Raw genomic sequence first — 19191 nt, forward strand, 5'->3', positions numbered from 1 at the left:
TACATATAATGTCATGGTAATTAAGTGCACAGAATATTTTAGATAAATCTAAGCTATTAACTATAGCAGTTTTTAAGACAATAATGTCAGTAATTAAATGTTTAGCCATAAACTAGGGATAAAAGGCTATTTTTTAAACTTGTTATGGAAATTTGTCGAATTTGTGATAACTGTCATGCAGTATCTTGACAATGGAATTTATATATTACGAGACACACACACACACACACACATATATATGTTGTATGGATAGCTGAGATTACCTTAAAAAGACAGAACAATATTCTTTTGTTGGTTCATACATTTTCATCTTACAAACTAATGCACAACTAATTACAGTTTATTCACAACACAATATCTGTGTATTGGATAACTAATGTAATGTGTCACATTTTTTATAAAAGTATTCAGAGGACGTTTAATGCATCACTGGTGAAAGGTCTAAACTGAAAAAACTTCATTACATATTTGGGTAAGACATTATTTTGCAAAGAAAAATGTCAGTTAATTAATTTTAGCAGTTCTTTCTAAATCTATACATACTACCTTTATTTCCAGAGGAAAAAAAACACATTAACTTGTCTAATTTTAAACTCCAAAATCAAAAACTGCATCAGAAAGATGAAAATGAGTTGGGTAGTTATTAATAAGAACAAGTAAATGTAAGGATATCTAACCCACTAAAGAAATAGGTTTTAATTTCCAAAAATGAAGTGTGCAACTTATATCCTGTCATTTATTTTTATGTAGTCAATTACACAGGAACAAATTTAAGTGGGGGAACAGTAACATTTGATAATTACTGTGTAATGTCTAAGTGCTATTCACATATGACAACCTTGACAAAGTTTAACATCTTTTAAATTATTAAAGTAACTTGTTTTATACAATTGTGTATGATTTCCAACTTTCTTTTACACAATTTAAAACAAAATATTCTGCAATTTTACACAGTAATATAAGTTCCTTTCTTTGCTAATATATAATAGGTATTAAATATCTTTTAACATTTAGAAAAAGTCTAAAACAGTAAATACACACTACAATATGATTGGTTAAAAACTTTACCACATCTTGCATATCTTTATCAGGCTTCTACTGCACTTTTCTAACAAGCACAATAAACCTTTCCTGTCAAAAAACTTAGTGCACATTCAACACTTCCATCTCAATTTACCAAAATGCTATAGTATGCTGAGTTTAAGTCTTTAGCAAAGTCTTGAAACTTTACAGCAAAGTTAAAATCCACACAAACAGAATACTAAATTTATACAGATAATAGCTAACTTTCACATGTCCTCTTCAATCTAACATTGGTGTGGATTTACACTTTGTTGTAAATAGTGTTGTTTATTTACCCTTTCAAACTTTGTTGGTAGGTTGTAGACAGTTTTACTCATTTTATTGTGTTGGCAAATTATGGTTATGAATGGGTCTTTTTATCAACATTTCTATGGCACATTTTTCAACATTATGGTTTTATTAACTCCCTTACTAAGTCGGACTTTAGTTTCTTTTGTCAGATATTTTTGGTGTTTATATAACTTAAAGTTTTGTCAACTGCTTCACCTATTGCCATGATCAATACTTTTTAACCTTATTTTGTTCATAGTTTTATGAACTACTCTAACTTCATCACTTTTTCACCCACTAATGTGTAAAAGGTTTTGTTAAATATTTCATTATGTTGGTAGCTTATATAAAATTATACTTTTGTTTTATATAAATGTTTCCACTATTAAAAGAATATGAAAGGTTAGCCTGTTATTCTTTTCTAAGTTACATCACTGATTCATACAAGATTGTAGTTTCTTTCACTAGTTTTTTAATGGGTTTGGAGCTCATGTCAAGTTGTACTTTCTTTCATCAACTTTTTACTTGGGTTAGGAACTCGTGCCAGGTTTGAGTTTCTTTATTAATCTTTCACCAAATTAGGAGCTCATGCCAAGTTGTACTTTCTTTTTTTCAGATTAGGAATTGATATCAGGCTATAAATTGTTCATTAACCTTTTTTTTTTTTGATATCATTGTTTTTTTGCAGGGTTTAGGATCTTTCACCCCTCCTTTCAATGGGTTACAATTTATGCAGGGTTCTAGTATCATTCATATGCTCTTTCGTTGTGTTGGAAGCTTATACTCAGTCATAAGATTCTTTACGAAGTATTTAATTATTTTTGGTAATTTAAGTATACTGCTCTTCACAACCATTCTTACACAGTTCTTGGTCCAAAAATGCTCTTAAGAATTTCTTGCAAAAAAAATTAAAATCAGCTCTGCATATCTCATAAAATCTATATTTCACTACAATTTCACTTTCAAATTAGTTAACACAACATAAGATTAATACACTTACCATATTCACTAGTAAATTTATTTAGGCTTTTATGCTTTCTAATGTCATTATTTAATGAATGGCAATCATTAAAAATAATATAAAATTACTATAAGTGTAGAGTTTATTCATAAAATAGTTTAAAAAAAAACAATTTGTGAGATAAAAGAATATGATAAAAGGTCAGTTGAATTATGCACAAAGTTACTTGAAAGCTACCTGTGCCTCTAGCCCCAATTTTAACGTGACAGATTAGAGAGAGAGAGAGAGAAAGCAGTTAGTTAACACCATGCACCATCAATTTTACCAATGAATAACATGGGATTTGCTATCACAGTACAATGCCTTCCACAAATGAAAAAGCGAGTATATTCAGTGATGGGATTCAATCTTATGACATGCAGATCACTAGCCAATTGCTTAACCACCAGGCCATGCCAAGCATAAATGTTTGGTAATCATACAGACACATGAAAATTATATTTAGTGTAATATATATATATATATGTTTCTCCACAGCTCATGGAAGAAATATTAAACAAGTCATATGTTTTAAGTGATGTTAATTAATTACCTAAGCAGCAGTTTAGTCAAACAAAAACTTCCACTAAATAAACCTAGAAGTTACTTACATCAATCTAATCATAAAAACATTTTTATCCCTCCAAAACAGGGGCTTACATACAAAAGCTTTTAACATAAACTGTTCAAAAACATTCATACAAAATTATTTTTTATTCTTAGTTTAATATAGATGTAACACTTTTTAAAATATAATATTTAACACCCACTATGTTAATACAGTTTTTATAAAGCATAGTGATAAGAATGCATGCCAGAATATTCAACAATTGAATGTAATAATATTTGTGTGAACTTAGGTTTAAAATATCTGGCTAGACACAGTATTCATAAGTATACATCTGTGATAAGAAAATAACATTTTAGTGATAATAAAGTGACATAATTTGTATGTAAAAATAATGCTTTCTTCTCTGGCTCTGTATGTAATTTTGAGCTAAAAACTCATTTTGAATACATAAGAACATTATTTAAGTATTATCTTTTCATTATAGTTTTACTGACCTATAAAAAAAAATTTGAATAAGGTATCTACTTAAAAATGTGCCTTAGGATTAAAGGTGAAATAAAATACTCAAGATCAAAGAATTAGAACAGTACACCATGCAAACTGTACATTCGAACCATGTCAGGATTCCTCAAAGAATGAAGTATCTGGAATAGTGTTTGAAATTTATGCATGGTGTTACAAGCACCTTTTACTCATTACAGTGAAACTATATTTATTTGGGATTTAAAGGATATATAGCATTCCATCACTGTAAAAAGCATTTTATTGTTTTTTTTATTTGCTCTTACCCAAAGTTATTAATAAAGGGTGAATTTCTCCCAAACTAATATAACCTTGTGGCAAGTTAAAAAACCAATTAACAGAATGGACTTCCTACTTACTTTTTAACAACAGTAATTCTAAATGCTATCCACACCTTAATTTTCAACAAATTCGGAAAGAACCACATGCATCATAGTTTTATTCAAGCATTTGAGTACAATAGCATCTTGTTTTGTTTTATTTAAGTAGGTAATAAATTCAGTCAAAATCTTTATGATAATGTGTAAACTTAAATTCTTTGTTCATGTTATAATCAGGTATTTTATTCCTCGTTTCTTTAAACTCAACCATTTTACTGGATGTTTATCCAGAGATTAAATACAGAAAAAACAACCCTTTCAACAAATGTATAACAAGAAAATGTATTTTCTTCATTTTCAGTGAAGTAATACACTGAATATAAAAAAAATATGCTGAACAATAATAATGTATAACTATGGGTATTTTCCCTAAAAATTATGCAAATTAGTGAAACTTGCTGTCTTTTGTGTTTGATGATGAGACATAAAAGACATCACAAAATAATAACACTTTATCAATAATTTTGTATGTTTAGTATTTAGGTTACACGTACATGTAATGAACAATAATCACAGGTTAACAGAATCTTAGTAATGAGTAAAAATGTGTCAGCACAAACAAACATCCAACTAAGATTATTAATTACTGATTATAAGTAAACTTTTAGATACTGATTAAAATACAACTCATATAGTAAAGAAAAAGTATGTCATTGAAAATTCTTGTCACTTTTACACTGCATACATTTACACAATCTTCACTAAAACTGCATATTTCATGAAAGTATGAGAAAAGCCTTATAACAACCAAAACATTTTTTTATACACATATAACAAAAATGTCCTGCATATTAACAAAGAACTATATTGGACAAATTTGCTAATAGTTGGTTTATTTGTTGTTAAGCAAAAAGCTACAGAAGAAGCTATCTGTGTTCTATTCATCATGGATTAAAAACACAAATTTTTAGTGTGATATGCACTCAACCTTACCACTGAGCTACTCCACGCACTAATAATTGGGGCTCTCAAACACAATGTGGGAACATGTGACAGTGTTTATTTTCAGTGTTTCAAATTGTAGGAGATAAATTTATAATGTAAACTTTTAAGTAAAAAAAAAAGGCTTCACAATATTTGAGAGATTTCCTCATAAATAATTTCAAATACAAATCAATGAGAGAATAAAATTAATTAATAAAAATCATTATTACAACTCATTTACACTACGGATTTTTAAGTATTGCATAAATGCAATTTAAGCAAATTTTCACTTTTTCCACCTCTAAATTTAAAAATTTTGATAAACGTTCTCTCACTTTGTAAATAAAAGCTTTCATCAAATTATTATTATTTTTTTGCACAAAAGGGTTGGGAAAACATTTTGTTCAAGCTATATTGTATTCCAGAATACATATATAAAATTTCCACTATCATACTTATAAATATAAATGGTAATATTTCAAACAAATTTTTATTTAATATATCATATGAAAATTAGTATGTTAATGCATATTTACCAAGGAATCAATCAAAACACAGCCTGAATAATAAAACTGGGCATGCATGAAACCCTGGATTTTTCTATTGACGTGGTACCTGGATTAAAACTATTGTTTTCGTACATATTTATTTAACAAGTAGAAAAACTTCAGGAAAATGATTGCAGAATTTTAGTTCTACATGTTAAATTTAATCTAATATAAAATATCTAAGAGCATGTATAACATTTCTTTCTTACAAAAGAAAGAACTACTAACAAATCAGTCATCAATAAACATCCAGCTTACATCAATATCAATTTATATTATTATTTTTTCACAAATTTAAGTAGCTCAGGCTACTGTTTACATTTAATGAAACAATTGGAGTCAAACTGTGATGTTAAATGTGAAAGACAAATAGGATATGGTATTACCAGGAATAACACAAGTTAAGGTGTAAAACAATTTTGTGTTTACCTTTAGCTTGTTACAGTCAGGAATATAAACTGATTCAATATTTAAATTTTATCACCTGACTTGAACAGTAGTGGATTTTATTTCTGCAAAAATAATCCTAAATAAGAAAGGAGAATAACATCAAATATGAGGCCTTCTGGTAGGAAAAGTTGACTAATATCCAAACAATCACAAACTAATGAACCTCAGTATAATACTGTATACCAATGGACAGTAATAGTTCATGTTATTTTAATTTTATAAACTTGGTTTGTATAATAATACAGTAATACCATAAATTACCCAAACTGACCAAAATGTCAATTCTTTTTTAATAACCCAGTTAAAATTAAAAATATCCACAGACAAAATGAATAGTTTATAATGCACATACATCTTACAAATGCAAAACAACTGTTTATTAGCCACATGTGTTTCCATATTCAAACTAAATACATGAGATTTTAGCCTTGAATTGATTCATTACCATACATCATAAATTATTTAAACAAACCTATAAAAAACACTAACAGGATCCATAAAACAATACTTACTATTACCTTATATAAAAGTCTGTTCCTTCAGTTTTATTAAACAAAAAGAATTTACTACCAACAACTGAGTATAATTTTAAGTGTCAGTCATATAACTATACATATAAAACAACCTAAATAAGTTGATGCTTATTTCGTACGTGTTTCATAAGATTCTGTTTTCGTGTGAAGACTTTACCACATGAACTGCATGGAAAATGTCGATGGCTTTTGTGCTGATGATAAAAATGCATCCTTTCTGACATATAGGATCGGAAACTTTTGTGGCATAATGAACAATTATATCCCAATGATCGATTTTCATTATTCAACAATGTCCATGTTCCTATAAAATCCACCAAAATATTATGTAAAATATATAACTTATGAATAATTCAGTAAATCAAACTTGGCTAGAAAATAAAATGAAATTAACGCTATTACAATCTTATAATAATTATAATAATAATAATAATAACAGAAATAATTAATGACAGTGATAAATAATGTGTTTCTTAAAACTTTTAAATTCCGAAGAATTAATAATAAAAAAAATTTTAGATTTCTTATTTTTTTATTACTTTGTGTAATGCAAACATGCACTGAAACATAAAATTTATTGAAAAGTCCCAAATATGAGATTTAGATTAATTCAAAAGTGCAGCTATTGCAATTCAATACTGTATTAAAACGTACAATGTTCAAACAATAGACGTATACTGCATTAATGTGTGCATGTATAATGTGTAACCATTTGTAATACAACTGCTATTACATACATACTGTAAAAATGTTTATTTAATGGGAGAAATACACAAAATTCAAAATATTTACAGAATTTAGTTCAGTGGTATAACTGATACAGCACATTTAGTCATTCAGTAATGTTAAGCTGGCTATTTATCTACCAGATAAATTGAAAGCAACTAAAAAGTAATACTAAATATAGCAATTAAATTTTGTTTTATAAGCACAAACAAAGCCCATCCGTGAAATGGCCTTTGTATAGCTTAGAAAACTGTAAAACACTTATTACCAGACAAATAAAACTACAGATTTGTAACCTAATTTTAAAGAAATATACTTTTCATGTGCTGCATGTGTTTTAACATGCAGAGAATTAACATTATTTAAAGTTGGGCCTCCAGTAAAACTTATAAATTTTCATACAAAAACTGAATGTAAAACACAAAAAATATAAACATGATTCTCATGTTTGGTAATAAGGTACTAAGTCTAAACCAATAACTCCACTAATAAATATGATAGTACTAGCTACTGACTCTATACATTGCTGTAGAAGATCTATTTATATGGCAAGTGATTTTAAAAACACAGTTGGTTACCATTGTTTTCAGTCCTGTTTTAAATGTATGAAACAAAAAGGTAAAAATAAATAATGAGGCACATAAAAAACTGTTTTTAAGAACATCAAAAGACTAGTTATCAGATACTATGCAACATTCTCACCTTCAAAAATAAATTGAGATCAAACAGACCATCCAACCTAAATTAAAGTTTTTGATAAACTTCAGAGCATCAAAAAATTATCTGTTTATACACTGTCTTAATTATTTTATTGCTACAACAAACCTATGAGTCAAACAGTATAAAACAAATTCACTGAAAAACACTGCAAGTTCAAGGTTAAGCAAAATAATTTTTTCTTACATTGAGATATGCCTTTTCAGATATAGTCCTCAAAATATTATCACAGGATTAAATTACTTGTCAGGCTTAATTAAAAACTATGTGACCTCAAACTGAATACCTATATCAAATTAAGTTTGGGCCTTTACAAATTTTAAGTTGTAAAATCTGTAATACACCAGACTATATGAACATTAATAACACATCATATCAATGATATAAAACACCTACAAAGCAATGATTAAAGTGTTTCCAAAATCAGTAATTCTGGCAGCAACTTATAAAAAAGTGAACAAAAGTGCAGCACATAACCCATAATTCAGGCTCTAAACAAGAAGTAAGAAGGTTCATTATGCAAAAACCTGCAAATAAACTAGTTTATGAATAGATCAACACATACCTGAGAACAACTGGATTTGACATACTACATTTTTCAAATGGCATTCCATACAATACTGATCCATAACTTCAAACATAAATTAATAAATAACACTACAAAACTTACTTTCTTTTGCACAAATGAAATACTAAAATACAAAATGCATTTTTGTAGGTAAACTATTTGAATAAAACAATAATAATTGAGTGCAGAAATATTTTATTTTTTATGTATAAAAAATTTGTAATTATACAATTTACTTAAGTTTCATTGGATAATGTGTCCATACTAAGTTTTTAAATGGAATGGGCTTGAGAATAAGAATGCTAGTAAAGAAATATATAAAACAAAAATCAGATGCAAGAAAACTTATGTTCCATGGTTAAAGATTCTATATAAAACAATAAAGATCTAGCATAGTAAAAAAATCACATTCTGACTTTCCAGGTATGATTATCAATTGCTTGTTGATAAATTGTCTAATTATATGTTTCAGTCAACCATTATTTAAATCCTAGTTTAATATTTTTCTGAATAATAACTGCATCACAAACATATAATCACATTCTACAAGTTAAAATTTAATACATTAGTATTAAGAGAGTTTATTTAGAAGATACAAAACATCGTAAAGATATTCTAAACTGGATAAGTGTTAATTTAAATTAAGCAAAATACCAACCCATATCCCAGGTAATTGAAAAAGTACTTTAACCATCCATTCTTTTTTATTTTCACTGCCGCAAGCTTCAGTACACAAATCATTCATTCAGATGTTGCAGATAAGTAGTTCAGAACACCTGTCTGTGGTTAAACTAGGGTATGCTTTGAATCCCAATTGGATTTAAACCTTTCAAAGAATTAACATTTCAGAAACTTGCTTCTTTTTCTACCTTATGTCATCTAAATACAAACTAAAACTAAAATATACAACACATGAATAGTTTAAAAAAAACAGCCTCAAAATATTGTGGTTGTGTTTTAATGAATAACAATCTTACAAGAAACAAGGTTCTAAAACTGTGTAATACGTTATTTTAATTCATATAATTTTCTGAGACACAATATAGATTATCAAATTATATAACAATGGTATAAAATCATACTTAAGTGTGGCATGTGTAAAAGCAAAAGGGACAAAAAGTAAAGGTCACTGTCAACTTTTCAGTTTCCTCTTATGTATGTGCATATTGTACAAAATGCTTTACAATATACTCTTAAAATGTTTTGGCATAACTGGGTTTTTGATTAAATTAATATAGATATTAAACACAAACCAAATCTACTGTCACTTCCAACTTCTTACTTTATTATACAGTTTATTTAGAATTTCTTTGCATGTTTTTCCTCAAAATGGCTCTAATATATAATAAATACTGTATTGAAAAAAGAAAAAAGGAGTGAGACATTTATTTAACAATTTTCACATACAACATAGTTAATCATAGTCTCATAGAGTACTGTTGATTGTTCATCAAGTGGTGTTCAGAATACATTGTGATGAGAAGGACTTGAGAAGGCCGTGCTCCATGTGAAAAGTTATAATGTTTAATCAGATATGGTCTAAAGTGTTAATTTCTTTTTAAAGAAAATAAGTTAAACGTATTAACTGAACAGGATATATACTATACAAGGTAGTGCACTTCACTATCAGAGTTTGACTGTATAAACTTCCAATGTAGGAGCTAGTATAAGAGATGAAATCAAAACATCTGTCTCATATAAAAATTCCATGTTTTAAAAAGTATGAAAACTTACACTTACTGCTTAGTACTCACTTTGAGTATTACAGACTCAAAAGAAAACTTTTATAGGCAGAATCATTGTGATATAATTTTTAATAACCAAGTCAAATTATCATCAGTTAATTTTACTTCATATATAGTGTTATAATTTTCCATGTTGAGAAAGTCTTAAAGTAGAAAAATTATTGAATCTTAGATCAATTGACTGGATTCTTCTTACACTTTCTTAACAATTTTACAAAGAAAAGCTTTTATAAGAAGATGATTAATTCCAAATGCAAGTTCGTTAAACATTTAAAATATAAATATCATACTTGAGTTTTTTTACCAGTTGTGACACCACATACACTTTTTAAAAACCTTAAATGTTGTCATAGTTTAGGGGTTGGGGGTTGTGGAACAAAGCAGTTAAAATTGACATATTTCTATTTCAAACTTCGTAAAATAATAATCACAAAATGTTTTAGTATCTCTAAACTCTACTGAATATTAACACTAACAGAGAATGGGTCCTAGAAACATGTCTAGACACTCAAGAACATCATATGTTGGAAAATATACATTTTCCTATCTTATTTCTGATAATATTTTAATAGTATTCAAATGATATTTTCTTCTTTCAACTGAAATTATGAAAGCATTTAAGTTATGTAGATTACATAGATACAATTTGAATGTTATATACCTTAAGAGGTTTTACCTTAAAATTGTTCTGGTTCTTATAAAGCAACACATTAGTTTTAGTATGGTGTTCATTTATGTTTATAGATGTATTTACACACCTTTTATAATTAAAATAATATTTACAATTACCTGAAACTATTACTAACAAATACTGTTTCTATCCTTGTTAATAAACATTTTGATGAGACAATGAAAATAAAATATTTTTTCAACCAAAAAACACAAGACTGGCACAAAACTAAATAAAAATATATAAATGACAGGAGAATTAACATGTGCAGTTGTACAATGACATAAACAAAGTATTTTAAAAAGTAATAAAAATGACCACAGTTGGCACCTTAAAGAAGATAAATTTTATTTCATTGTATGAACATGCTAATATCAAGGTAAATCGCATCAAAAGTACAATTTGCCCTTCATCTGATTTAAAAACAGACTCCAGCACAAACCATATCTTCAGTAATGTTGAATAGCGATTTTTTTTTCTCAAGTGTTAACATTTGGTATCTATAATAATCCTACCAATTGATAAGTAAATTGTTGAACTTGTTATAAAATGTCTACTTTTTATCCACAGTTAATAATACCATCATAAGTGTTTTGTGTGCTTTACCATATTTTTACCAATCAAATATATAATTCAAAACAAACTTATATTATGCCAGCACTATTTGTAGAGCTTTATTTAAGAGTTACATTATGTCAAATGATTTTATTTAAGATAATGCTGTACATTTCAATAGACCTTATTTATTACTTCACTGTTCGAGAAAACAAAGAATTTTTTTCAAATTACTTTTTTTGAGGATGCTGTGCACGAATGTGCATGACCATAGTGTGTTTCCTAGTGAAGGTTTTGCCACAAACATTACAAGGAAAATTTCTATGACTTTTGTGCTGATAGTGGAAATGCATCCTTTCTGACATGTAGGAACGAAATGTTTTATAGCACAAATGGCATCTATAAACTGGATTCTGCTGCTGGTCATCAAAATGATCTTCAAAAATGGGATATTCTACAAAAATAAAATGAATCAAAATAAACTCCTAAAAGCACATGAATTAACACTTTTGTTATCATAAAAACATTTCAAGCACTCTAATTCCAATCATATCCACAATATACCATGTTAAATAATCAGACAACCATATAAAGAAATACCAAATAGTTTTAATTGTATAAAAAAATATACACTTTTTTAACAAATGTTAAAAATTCATGAATTTTATACAAATTGGTATAAATACAGATATAAAAAAGTGATTAAATATTTCTTCAGCTATGAATTCAGAAATAAAGATTTTGTACAAAGTTTCATTTCTTAAAAAGTGCACAAAAATTCCTTTTTAAAATAATACAAAAACATTGAAAATAATTCATGACTGCCCAGTTTTTACTGAAAATTTACCGATATAAAACAAAACATTTACAAAAACAAGCAGATCATTTTAGTATCTGAATTTTACAAAATAATTTGCATAAAATAAATTAAAACACAAGAAAAAGTCTTAAGTTTAAAATTTATTTAATATAGACAATTCTTATAGCAATAGCAGTAGCAGACCTACTGTATTTTATAGGAGCACTTTTACAGATGTTTTAGTCCAAAATGACGCTCAAGTGAAAACTTTCTTGTGAAAACACTTCCACAAACTTGACATGGAAAGTGACGATGATTTTTATGTTGCTGGTGGAAATGTGACTTTAATGTAGAATAAGTTCTGAAACTTTTATGGCACACCTCACATCTGTATTGTGCTGAAAAATTTCCTGGAAAATTAAAACATTAGAATTGAAAAAAATGTAAGGTCCTCACCTTAATTTCATAACATTTACGTATAGACCTATACATCATAAACCATTTGTACTGTAATATTTCATAAATGTCGAAATATCATACATAATTAAATAATAATAATGTAGTAAAATAATATTTTCAAAAATTAGTCACATTTTTCATTGTCACAAGAAAGCCCAAATGTTTTGCTGTTTAATAGTAAAATCTTAAACATCTACAAAAGCTAACAGGCTTACAGTTAAAAAAAAAAAAAGGAATTTATAGAACCATAACCAGCAAAAAACACTGTTTTAATTGGGGTGCTCTAGGTTGGGGAGGTAAAAGCACATATCATTTTAGGTTTATCTGAAATTGTGTGTGTGTATATATATGCACACACATACATATTTATATAAATAAAATCAGGCACATGTCCTGCAAATAGAAATACAGGTAAAAGCATAACAGGACAGTGAAATATCGACAAATGTAGATAAATACTAAAGAGCAACCCTTATGTACAGATTTTTTGCAGTTAGATATCAATGAACAAGTATCATCAAAATAATGCAGGGTTCAGAGAAGGAGAAACTACTAAAACAAATGATAGTAACATTTATGAGAGAAAATGCTGCTGATAAAAAAACACAACAAAGAACTTTGAACAAATGGTAAATACTTAGATTTATTGCAACCAATGTTTTTTAAATATTACACACACAGGATATGTCAGAAAGACTGTAATCCCAGTAATAAATTCATACTTCAAAAGATCCTTATCACAGTCACATCTTAACATAAAAGAACAATTTTGAAAAGAATTTGGACAATTCTGATCATACTAGCCACCAAAATATTGCCCTGTAGGAAATTATTTTGGTAAAAAAAAGGACTGCTTATCATTTGATAATAACATTATGATTAGTTAATTTACAGCATGACTTAACTACTTGATGTTAACCTAAAATACTTATGAATTTTGTGATTAAGTTGACAACAGTTACTAATATGCTATGGTTTAGCTTACCTTATTTATAGATGATATACTGTACTAAAGTTACAGCACTTGTACAATATATGATGTGGTTAGGTTTACAGATTAGTATGACATGATATATTGCTAAATTTACAGTACTTATACAAGACATTCTTTGCTTAAAGTATTCATACCTGATATGATGTGGTTAAGCTCACAGTATTTATACTAGATATGCTGAAATAGTTCCAGATCCACTAAATATGGTATGAAGGAGCTGGAAGTTCTACTTAGTCTAAGAAACAGCTACTATTTTTCTTTTAACCAATACACAAAAATATTAACTGTCTTCTTTAGTTAACAAAAATATAAAAGATTTTTACACAGGTTGTGAATTCAATTAGTTGTTTTTCTCAGTGTGATGAGCAACATTTCCCTCCAGCTTCAAAAGATAGGCTCTCAAACTAAATACCTAAAAGATGTTTACTTTTGGCAGAATGCTCAGCACATGTACCATAAAATATTCAGTCCTTAAAATATGGTTATGCTAGTTTTAGATCTACCATTCATAACATTCACTTTTGTATGTGATAGCTACAAGAATAGATATTTTTTAAATGTTGGTGGTTAAAAACAAGCTACAGATACTGACAGTAATTTTGAGTATATAATTTATCTTTTACAACACATTGACATTTTTTTTAATTGAATCAGCAACATGTTCATAATTGAAAATATTAATACTACTAAGAAGATATATAACAGTAACATTTTCAGTAGGTTTCATAGGTTTTGAAAAAAAAAAAAATTCTTAAAGTTAGATCATTTTTCTTATAAATTGATTCCTTTAGTCTTTCAATAAAGATAGTATATTCTATATTAAATAATTAAACTATGGAAATGCATGATTAAATAAAAATAAAATGATTTATATTTTATAAACTATGTAAATTTTTATAAAAGAATGTACCTTACTTAGTCTAGAATATTTTAATAAGAACAAAATGTCTTCCAATATATAATTGTGATTATGAACAGGCTATTGTTGGTTAACAAAAAGTTGTAGATTCACTGCTAAACAAAAGTCAAACTATTTTAGTATGTTATAGGTATCATTATATTTAGTGTAACAGATAACAAATCACTTATCTTACATTTGGAATGAGTATTTAAATAAATATATATAAAATGTTATATTAGTAAAATTTTAACCTGTTAGTTGAAGAGTAATCCCAGAAAATTAGCAGTTTTATGGTGATGAATATATTTCTTATAAATGGGTGTAAACAATGCTTCAAATATAGTATTTATTCAGGAAAAAGTACAAGTTCAGAAAAATTACACAAACACACACTACAATTGTTTCAAAACAAAACAGGATATATTACATTTTAATGACACACAAGGCAGAAAAAAAATTCAATGTTTTTCAACAACTTGTGTTGCACCTGTACATAAAAAAATATACCATGAAAACCACTCATAGTTACTGTACTAATCCCCTTTCTAACAAAGCAGAAGTTTCAACTATTGATGCTTTACACGACAATGAACTTCCATTGCATGTTTTCTAGTGAAGATTTTTCCACAGACAAAGCACGGAAAATTTCGATGACTCTTGTGTTGATGATGATGGTGGGATTTCATAGTGCAATAAGTTTTAAATGTTTTATGACAAACTTCACACGCATACTGTGGCCCCAACGGATAGCTACCTATAAAGATAATATTCTGTTTCTTTCATAAATTACTTTGCAAAAAGAGAGCAAATGTAAAACACAGGATAATGAAATATCATGGATATAAAGATTTTCTTTCTCTTTAAATTGTAGTTTTGCATATAAGCCAACCAAGAAAACAGATACTACTTAAAACACCACTAATCTGAATTTATTTCCCTCATTTCAAATTTGAAAAAAAAATTTAATGAAATAATTTCTCTCAGTAATGTCTAAATGCACTCTGATATCTGAAAAAAAGACCATGTTATATTTCATTAAAACAATTGAACACCACTTAAAAGCCAATATATTTTCTTCATCTTCCCAAATAAATGAAAACTGATTTAACCCTCAAAACAACTGTAAACAAAATATTATTTTTTAAATATTTAAAAATTACTCCATGTAATGAATTAAAAAATTTAAAGATTTTAAAGTTTCACACTAACAAAGGTTTTGGAAACACTATTACTGTTTGATTAAACTACTGACACTACATGTATTTCCAAATCTAAATCAGTGTTGTATTTCTTTCTTTAAAAATCACTGTCCACATGCCCTATCATTGTAGTATTGAAAAGAAAATCATTAACACAACGTAACTTTTCAAATAGACAGAACATCTCCAACTTCATGCATCAAAAACAATTTTCAGCCCAAACTACACATCTTCCAATCTCAAATGCAGTTGGAGTAAAATTAACAATAACACTAAAGCTCTCTTTCATAAGTAGTTACCCAAATAAAATCGTACATCATGATCAATTTAATTTGAATAAAACACTATTCACTGAAAACATATAACTATTATATGTAGAAAGAAAAACTCAAACCACTGTACAAATTTGCTGTTTACAATAATGAAAATTCTGAAAATTAAATTTAGACATAAATGACAAAAAAAAAAGAGAGAAGGTATTGACTTTTCTCCTTACTGAAGTAAATCAGTGATGACAGTCCACCTGGTTGTGAGATACTTGACTTTTCTACTCCTTTACAGATAATCTAAATTAGCAGCATCTCCATAACAGCAACATGAAATTCTACAGAACTATTAAAAGAAATTAAAATACTACAATACTATTTTGAAGATGATCAAACTTTAAGACTTTCATAATGTGCATTCTGTTACACTTGCCAAATCAAATGTTGAAAGTGACTTCATTATTAGTGGCATCTAACTGATGCAAGATAAGTAAAATTTGCAAGTTTGTGGTAACAATGTAAAAAAAAAAAAAAATCATCAAAAACATCATAGTGATTACAAAGGATATTTAAGGTAAAATATAATTAAACAGATGGGAATAAAGAAATAACACTGCTTTTCTGTTGTGCATTGTCAAGTTTTTTGTAATAAGTAAATAGATGTAAATGAGCAGTTATGAAAAAAAAAAGCTACCACACCACAGAAGTTCTACTACCCTAGAGAATAAATATATTTTTTGCAAGAACGTAAAAATGTATACAAGAACTGTTAAAATATTTATCTGTTTATTTACATTTTTATATAGTGGTCTAAAAATGACTGTGATAAAACATCCAGCAATCCACTGGAAAACTTGTTTTACTTAATGTGTGTAGTTCTAATTAAATTTGCAGGAAATTCCTTCACATCTGCTACTGAGTTAAACTGTATTGTGTTCACCAACTGTTCTGAAGAAGTACTGTTACAACTATTATTCAAAAAACACAGAAACCTGAACACAGTAGCTGGTTAATTTATTGATTTTACATAGTCCACTCCTACTTAAAACTAAATATTCTTTAAAACTAAGGATAAATACAACAAACTTAGAGATGAACAATTAGTGATTTTGCTTATAACGGTTCATATAGTGACTGATTATAACTTCTGAAGTCAAATTTATACACTGCTGTTCACTAAATATTAATTCATGAGTTTCAAAATCATTAAAGTAAGCTAAAAATGGAAATTCTAATACACACATAAGGCCTCTTAATCTTTTTAATTCTTAGGTAAAACATTTTATTCACTGAATGTCTTTTTTAAATTTTCATCTTAATTAACTCTTCAAAATATCACATCTTGTCACCCTACTCATCATATTTTCTTTAAAATTAGTTTAAATGAATCTTACATTTTTAAACTGGAACATAAATTAACCTGAAATAAATAAAACCATATCTTAAAATCTAAGAGCATATAATTTTCTATTTTATAGAGCTGAAATTATGCCTTTTTCAAATTAATAGTTAATAACAGTCTGTTACACCATGAGTAGAAAAGGTTTAACAGCTCTCCTTAAAACTCTTGGTTTAAAAATGCAAATTTCATATAGTTCATACTAAAATAGTTTAATTTATAAGTAAGAAAGATATTATTTTAATAAATATATAAAAACAGAGCAGACACAAACATTTAACTAAAATACAATCTGCTTCACTAGTTTAGAAAAATAGCTTATTTTGAAGACTATACTGAGCTTTCTAAACCACTCTCTCCAAACCAACACACTTTGAAACTATGATCTTGTACAAATCAGAACTTGTAAAAAATGCATCTACAATGACTTAGGTCAACAAGTGTAAAAGTGTAATCAGTATAAATTATTTTTCAGAATATGCTGTGCACGAAAATGCATAACCATTGTATGCTTTCTGGTGAAAGTCTTCCCACAAACATTACAAGGAAAATTTCGGTGACTTTTGTGTTGATAGTGAAAGTGCATCATCTCAGACTTATAGGAACGGAAAGTTTTATGACATAACTGACATTTGAATTCTGGCTGCTCAGGAAAGGCTGGAAATCCTAAAATTAAAAATATTTCAATATAATAACTATTTAAAATTTGTATTTAAAATTTGTATTTAAAATTAAATACACAGAAATACATGTTTAGCATAAAACACTATTATCAGAAAGTGTTGTTCTTAGTTGAAATTATGAGGTAGAATCAACAAAACTTAAATTACTTGTTTAACATGCAAAAAAATGTCTAAATGTTAAACAAAGTAAATACTTATATAGTTTTACATTATTATAATTTTACACCTTATAGCCAAATATATAATGCAGTATGTACAGTACTTATTTCTGTGTAAAAATTAAAATAAAAACTTCAAACTTTAACATTTACTGAGAAAGATTATAAAAACACCTAAACATTTATTCATTCACCAAAATGAAACTGACCTAATGACATCAAAGGTTTAAAATGATTTTATTGCAAATCTCATCCCATTATGTAACACATGACCTATAAATAACAGTTGATTCACATATTACCTACTTCACAATACACAAGTTTTATTTGTTTACTGAGAAGAGAACATCTATTTAAATAATACATTAACTTTTTACAGGCTTCCATTTTTTATTTTGTACTTGAGCAATGTATAACATGTAAAATCATTTCCAACAATTTATGAAAATTTTACACTTACGTTATCTAGTATAAACACACCTTAAAAATTACTGCATTACTTTGTTCCATTTTATACTTCCAGTGATAAAATAAAAAACATTTTTCAATACTACAATCTTCTGTTTTTATTAGAAAAATTGTTAATAAACATTTGGATAAGCATATACCCCTAAAAACATACCATTTATCAAGTTATCACACATGTAACATATATCACATCTAAAAGACCAGATAAAACACATTTGCATTTTTTAAAGCTTTAGCACAAAACTTTATGGTATATGTCAACAACATTTCAAAATAGTTACTAAGTATAACATTCAAGAGGGAATATGTACAGAAGATTTCAATCATTTAACAATTTCTAGCTTGTGTGATTCTGTATGACAGACACACACAAAACTGAACTTCTTATTCAAAACCCAGGTAAAAATGCATAAACCACTCAACATTACAACATTATACAATTTAAGTAAGCCAAATCATTGATGTAGCTTCTGTGCAGGATCAAAACACTCAAAATGAAAAAATTGAAGCAAAACATCATGTGACCCAAAGTCTTGTTGTCTCCAGTTTGTTGAAGTTTGTAAAAGAAAATTTTCTTTATGCAGATTTCATTTTTCTGGTTGC

General features: G+C 27.4%; 1 protein-coding gene across 20 annotated transcripts in view; it reads right to left on the reverse strand.

Moving 5' to 3' along the window:
• LOC143258705 (PR domain zinc finger protein 14-like) overlaps positions 1 to 19191 on the reverse strand; it is a 75521-nt gene that overhangs the window by 3880 nt on the left and 52450 nt on the right. For 5 of the 20 annotated variants that reach the window (XM_076518149.1, XM_076518148.1, XM_076518147.1 and 2 more), the window contains 2 exons: positions 12270 to 12471; positions 11497 to 11716 (listed from right to left, as the gene is read on the reverse strand). The exons of 2 other annotated variants lie outside the window; for them this stretch is intronic. In XM_076518149.1, the coding sequence (XP_076374264.1) occupies positions 11497 to 11689 (193 nt within the window). In that variant the 5' untranslated portion in view covers positions 11690 to 11716; positions 12270 to 12471. 13 more of the 20 variants (XR_013032471.1, XR_013032470.1, XR_013032469.1 and 10 more) reach the window with 7 other exon arrangements.

The sequence above is a fragment of the Tachypleus tridentatus genome, chromosome 8 (genome assembly GCF_004210375.1).
Source record: "Tachypleus tridentatus isolate NWPU-2018 chromosome 8, ASM421037v1, whole genome shotgun sequence".
NCBI classification, from domain to species: Eukaryota; Metazoa; Arthropoda; class Merostomata; order Xiphosura; family Limulidae; genus Tachypleus; species Tachypleus tridentatus.